Source organism: Ciconia boyciana, chromosome 17 (assembly GCF_034638445.1).
Source record: "Ciconia boyciana chromosome 17, ASM3463844v1, whole genome shotgun sequence".
Lineage (NCBI taxonomy): Eukaryota > Metazoa > Chordata > Aves > Ciconiiformes > Ciconiidae > Ciconia > Ciconia boyciana.
The window spans coordinates 9,505,932-9,512,582 of record NC_132950.1 but is presented as its reverse complement, the minus strand read 5'-3'; the positions used below and the strand labels follow the sequence as shown (position 1 = coordinate 9,512,582).

At 42.3% G+C, this 6,651-nt stretch overlaps 1 protein-coding gene across 4 annotated transcripts in view; it reads left to right on the top strand.

The window, feature by feature from the left end:
* Positions 1-53: 53 nt before the first annotated feature.
* Positions 54-6,651, top strand: part of TUBD1 (tubulin delta 1) — a 7,825-nt gene continuing 1,227 nt past the window's right edge. The window contains exons 1-8 of one of the 4 annotated variants that reach the window (XM_072882206.1): positions 54-301; positions 1,609-1,803; positions 2,387-2,534; positions 2,983-3,199; positions 3,758-3,989; positions 4,814-4,978; positions 5,680-5,820; positions 6,345-6,528. In XM_072882206.1, coding sequence (XP_072738307.1) covers positions 1,632-1,803; positions 2,387-2,534; positions 2,983-3,199; positions 3,758-3,989; positions 4,814-4,978; positions 5,680-5,820; positions 6,345-6,528 — 1,259 coding nt within the window. In that variant the 5' untranslated portion in view covers positions 54-301; positions 1,609-1,631. Of the gene's footprint in view, positions 302-430; positions 581-1,608; positions 1,804-2,386; positions 2,535-2,982; positions 3,200-3,757; positions 3,990-4,813; positions 4,979-5,679; positions 5,821-6,344; positions 6,529-6,651 lie in introns of those variants that run through there. The other 3 variants (XM_072882208.1, XM_072882209.1, XM_072882210.1) reach the window with 3 other exon arrangements.

The following is a 6,651-nucleotide window of genomic DNA, read 5'->3' as shown; positions in this document are numbered from 1 at the left end:
GGCGGACGGGCGTGGTGCGGCGGAAGAGCATGCGCAATGCGCGCCCGCCGTCCTTGCTCCTGGCACAGAGCGTGCGCAGAGGACGCAGCGAAGCCGCTGGGCAGGAGCACGCGTATAACCCTTTGTGAAGCCGAGAGGACTGACCTTTATACCCGACCTGCCCGGCGTCCCTTCTGAGCATGCGCGAAGCGGGTTGTTCGAAGGAGCGTCTCGGTCCGAACCGGCGGGGAAGGGGATCGCGGAGCCAGGTGGCTGCGCATGCGCCGTCGGCGCCCGAGCGCCTCAGCGGGGGAGCGTCGAGGTCAGCCCTGAGGAGAGGCCGGCGGCGAGCGGGGCTGAGGGCGGCCGGTGCTGCCCGGGCGGGGGCAAGCACCCCGGGAGGGCAGCTGTGCTGGCGGGGAGGCCCGGGCGGGAGCGGGCCGGCGAAGAGAAAGGCTCTGGATAAGGGGCGAGGTGGCCGAGCGACATGAGGGCCGGGTGGCGGGCAGCACCGGCAACATGGCGGCTCTGGAGGGCGGGCGGCCGTTGGCCAGGCCCTGTCGGCACGGCGGAGCCCGAGTGGGTCTCCCCACGCAGGCAGGTGACTGCAGAGGAGGGCGCAAGCGACAGCTGCCTGCTCCGAGTGACATGCGCAGAGCACACCGATAGTAGGCACGGGAGGGTCGGTACCACACGCGTGGGTTGGACATGAGCCTTTTCTTAAAATCATTTACAGATTTATTTATTTTCTGCTGTGAGGAATAACTCGGCCTTGCTGTAACACACAGGCCGGCCTTAGGCTGTGAGGTGCAGACTGGCAGCAGTGCTGAAATCAAGCACAGAAATCAAAAATAGCACATACCTGCCTGCAAAATGCAGCAGGATCAAGTTACGGGCATTGGCAGTTACCCAAAGAATGCTGTTACAGAAGTGCTCCAGCACAGCTGGGACGGTAATGAAAAATAGCCCAGAATAATGAAGTGAGTTAACAAAATTGACCTTGTTTCTGTGAAAGGAGAATAGAAAAGTGAGAAACCAGAGCTACTGCAAAATGCTGAGTGGGGGAAAAAAAGTGTCAAAACATATTGGTACTGAATCAAAACCTTTGCTCTCTGTGGTGGAAGCAAGGGGAATACTCTAGGGAATCCTTTTGTCACCTCGGCAGATTTTGGCATCAAGCCCATCGCAGCACAGGGCTGGAAATCAGCTAGATTTTTTGAACAGGCTTCACATTTCTAAAGGCATATGGTCCTTTCTTATTATGCCTATTATGCTTTTACAGCCTAATCCAATAACTTTGTTGGAGTTACAATTATTTGTTTCTGTCCTGCCTTACTAAGCAAAAGTAAGAAAACAAAGACTTTGCTTGCTGTATGGTTGGTTTCAGCCCGTTCAGATGTATAGCAACAGTAAACAGACTGATTTCCTGTAAACTGCCATCTGCATTCTTCTGATGTTCAGGAGAAAGTGCTGACAGTCTGCTTTTCCCCAGAAATAGCCTGTAGTTGTAGCGTAGCCTTTTCCTTCTCACTAGAGGTTCTCAAAAAATTGCAATCAGAAATCTACTTGTCAGAACTTTTTCCCCCTTCTCTTTTCCACAGTTACTAAAGGCATACTTTTCTTTTTTAGGCTTAAATACAAAGTGAATAAGAATGTCAATAGTCACAGTCCAGCTTGGTCAGTGTGGTAATCAGATTGGTCATGAGGTGTTTAATGCTATCTGCAGTGACGTCCATGGCACACATGGGTTGTGCTCCAAGAAGGAGAATGAATCCTACCATGATGCTTGCAAAGAACGTTTTTTCAGTGAGAAGGAATCTGAAGGTACAGCATTTAAGTGTTTGTTTCCCACAGAAGGTCTGGTTTCCAGCCTAATACGGATAAGGGTACGGGAATAATAAAAGTCTTTTACCTTCAGTCTTGAAGAATTGTCACAACCCTCTGCCTTCATGACATCGCTAACAACCATGGAAGTAAAATCAGTACAGCAATGTGTGAGACCACAGAGCAAGTCTGCCAGTTGCACAGCTGGAAACAGAGCATATATGTATACATAATCTCTCCTTCCAAACACCTGCATTTTCTACTGTAGATAGATCATACCATGGAGTAGGACCCAGAGTATCTGAATTTGGTGTTCTCAAACGCATTAAGTGGTTTCTTTCCTGACAGATCTCTGGTCTCTAGAGTTCAGATTTGTCTTTGGAACAATAGATGGTTCTCCAGAAATCCAGGGCATTGCCAAGTCCTCCTTCCTGTACCTGCCTGACTGTCCCATTAAGTTAATAGTTCAGCTTCTGTGGGTGGGAGGAATAGAATTTGGGCCGTGGTGCGAGTCTGTCCATCTTACATAAACAAGTTATAATATTGGCAGGTTATTCTTAGTTTTGTTTTTCTTCCTATCCAGTACCTGTTGCCCGGGCTGTGCTTGTTGACATGGAACCTAAAGTAATCAGCCAAACCTTATCAATAGCTGCCAGGTCTGGCTACTGGAAATATGATGATCGGTCGCACTTCTGTCAGAAGCAAGGGTCTGGGAACAACTGGGCAAATGGGTATGAACAATCGTTTCAAGCTTCACTAAGGGAACTGTAGAGGCTAATGAGCTGTCTAGACTTTCTAGGACTGGTACTATTGCAGCTGCATGAGGCACAGAGTATATAACATTAACCTGATTTATTTTAAAGTTAGAATAGCAATATATATAGCAGCAAAATTTCTAATCTGCTTTTTGCAAGGTGAAATTGGTATTTTCAGTGAAAATATAACATTTTAGAATGGAGTGAATATATTTGATTTAAGAATAGGAAACAATAGGCACAGTTTATAAACAGCTGTTTTGCAAAATAAATGTCACAGCTGAGGATTGTTTGCTACAGATAGAATGGGTGACATAACACCAGGCTATATGAAAAATAAGAAAAGTATCCTTTATGAATAGCTTCACCTTACTGCTTTTATTTTGATATAACCTGTCTCACTGTTTTGTCTTTTATTCAACAGTTATTCTGTTCATGGGCCTAGACACAAAGAAGTAATAATGAATCTGGTACAACAAGAAGCAGAGAAATGCGATCGACTCGGTGGATTTTTCACAATAATGAGCATGGCTGGTGGTACAGGATCTGGCTTGGGAGCATTTGTGACCCAGTGTTTAAGAGATGCTTTTCCAACCTCATTTATACTAAACCATGTTATCTGGCCCTACGGCACCGGTGAGGTGAATGTTGTGTTTCCCAGACATATTCTACAAGTTTATAATCACTGTTTACTTTTAAACATAAAATATCTGCAACTGAAATAAACTAGAAAAGAGGTACATTTTACTTTTTAAAAGTTCAACGTGACAGAAAGTAACACAGCTAATGAATTGTTTGCCTAATATTTGGTACATGTTGTTTCACCAAAAAAAAAAAAAATCCTGATAATATAAGTGCTAGAGTATCATGCAGTTTCATGAGAAGCTCTATTAACTAACTAGAAATCTCCTGTTATGATAGTATCTCAGCACTGTAATCAGTTCCCAGACAGATTTTATTCTAGCACGTTTGTATGAACTGAGAAGGGTAACGTGATTTTCACAGGTCTTTCTCTCTTTCCATGAAAAAGCTCTGCTAGCTCCTGACCTCATTCTGCACTTTGGCAAAGAACATGAATCACTTCCTAAATCATAACTGAGGAAATGACAGTAGCCAGAGGATTATAAACTAGAAAGACATTAAGTTGTTTGACTCCCATTTGTGTGGGGTTTTTTGTTTGTTTGTTTGTTTGTTTCCAGGTCATTGTTCAAAACTACAACTCTGTTTTGACTCTGTCACGTCTGTACCAGTCATCAGATGCCCTTCTTGTTCATGAAAATGATGTAATCCACAAGATCTGTGCTCAGCTGATGAATATTAAACAGATCTCCTTCAGGGATGTAAATCAAGTCATTGCACATCAGCTGGGGAGTGTTTTCCAGCCCGCTTACACAGCAGAAGGAGGCTTACACTATAGCAGAAACCCATTAGGTATCTAACTATAATATAGCTGCCTAATGCATTCTCACACGTATTTCTGTAATCATTTCATGTTGTGAATTTAAGTTCTTCAGTCTTCTTACTCAAGTATTCAGATACATCCCAAGTTTTAAGATAGGAAAAGTGAAGCAAAAGACTAAATTAGAAGTTCAATCCCAATTTTGTAGCAGAGTCAAAAACAGAACCCCAGTTTCTGGCTTCATTCGTTACCAAAAGAACCCTGTTTCTGCTTTTTTAAGTGATTACAGACACCCTTGTACCTATTTACATTTTGGAGGAAATTTGTGCAGAACTAATTTTGGACTGAGTTTTACATTTCACATTAGGTTAGAAGTTTGTATAAACTGAAACAAAATGAAAGTTTTGTGTTTTGCTGAGGCAGGAGACAGGCTAGCATACAACTTGGTAGCAACAAGCAACAGGCTGACATTTGTATCTTTAAGGGATTAGAGAAAGTTACCCATATTGCCAAGAGTTTTGCTTGTAAAATTAAACTTTCACAGCTGTCTGTCAATCTCTTTAGCAGTGCATAGGGTCTTTGAGATTTTGAGCCAGACTATAAAGCAAGACAAGTCTAAATTGTAAAATAAGAGCTACTGACATGCTTGTATAGAACTCAGTAGTACATGGAAAGTTTGCATTACTTTGTCTGATGTGTGTCCATATATTTGTCAAATTAAAACTTTATATATCCTGCTTCGTTTCTTACTTTAAATTGTTAGATCTTTGTAAAATTCCTCACTCTCTTCTCCTATTTTAGCTAGCCTATGCAATATTTTTGTCAAACATGAGCAGCTGTTAATTTCTTCTTTCAGGAGACTTAATGGAGACGTTAGTTCCACATCCCGAATTCAAGATGTTGGGTCTTCGTAACATACCTCAGATGCCTGAAAACTCCCTCGCTTATAGCACATTCAGTTGGCCTGGACTTATCAAACATTTAAGGCAGATGCTCATTGCTAATGCTAAAATGGAGGAAGGTAAAAAGCATTCACTCATCTTCAGTATCCATCACTCTTTAAGCATTTATTTTTACAGATGAAATAAAGCTTATTGTTTTGTAGAGCTCACTGACTAGCTTTAGCCAGTGCAGAAATGAGCTGCTGCCCTCAGACAGCAGGAATTTGCCTCTACATAGCCAGCTGCTCCTTTAACTATTCATTCAGCTGCCACAGCAGCTCCTGGCTTGCTCCTGTTTTTGCTCCCAGACATCTCAGTTAATTATAACTCTTGAAAATACGTGAAACAAACAGTTTTTGGCCATGCACTTAATTTACATGATTCATTTGGAACATTCCTGGGATAGTTAGTTCTGCTATGCTTTTTCTTTCTACACCTTCTACTAATAAAAGTCATGCTTAGCTCTCCCATATCATTTACATGGGGAATGCAGTATAGCTTCCAGTTATGCAAAGAATGGGCTGGCAGACTGCTAAGTATAGAAACAAGTATCCATTTTCTCTGGTAAGACTAGTGACTACCAGGCAAATACTGCTGGATTAGCACCGTTTTTCTCTAAGAATTGTGCAATTGCTGCTTAACTAACGTGCAGAAACTACAAACTCTAATAGGATCTCAGCTTGGGGCAGTGTTAGTTACCATCTGACTCCTCAGCTAGTCTGAATCCATATTTCATGAAACATTAACTTTCTCTTATATCTTTTTTTCCAAAATCTCATAGGTATTGATTGGCAAGTACAACCACCACGTCTAGGTTCCTCCATCCCCTCCAGTCATTCCTCAAACAAGCCGCTGCATTTCAATACTTCCATTGCCAACCTGGTTATCCTGCGAGGAAAAGATATGCAGAGCGTAGACTTAGGTAAGAAGGAAAAACACGGTACCTCAGTGATTCTTGTTTCACATCTCACTGTTTTCTTTGCAACCATATCTGATGAAAGTGAAAAAAATGCAAGGCCACATATTTGACCACTAAGGTCAGTCTTCCCTCTAGAAACATTTTAATGTCCAAGGCCACATTGTGTAATTGCTTAGGGCTGTTGTGTTTACAACTGAGACTTCTGTGTTTCCTGAAGCACTTCAGGGAAGGAGGAGAAGACTGAAGTCCATATATATGATAGGATTCTTGGCTATATTGTCTGAAAATATGTTTAGCTGCTTCTGGAGTGATGAGCATAGCTTGCAGATGAAGTACCAATACAAGAATATGCTTCTAGATAATCTGATGAATCTGTTTAAACAGTTATATTTTGAACAGGCTGACCACTCTGCAGATTTTTTTCAAGGTCTGAATTGATCTGCCAAGCATTGATTAGGTCACTGAGATCAAGATGTAGGAGCTTGTAGCTTCACATTTGTCAAAAGGGCTGTCTATTTCTGCTACAGGAAGTTTCCAAGATCCCTCATTATATACATCATGGCTAAGCCCTCAGGACGCTTTTAACGCGTGGAAAACACCAAGAGCATTTAACAAGTATGAAAAGTCTGCTGCTTTGGTCAGCAATAGCCAGTTCCTGCTGAAACCTCTGGACAACGTTGTAGGAAAAGCTTGGAATATGTTTGCTTCCAAGTAAGTGAAAATAATTATGCTGATACTTCATTTATAACTGCCAATATCTTCAGTGTTAGCAAAATCATTGTAAATACAGCTCGCTCTTTCAGCAGAGTAATGGTGAATAAGCATGAAGACTGT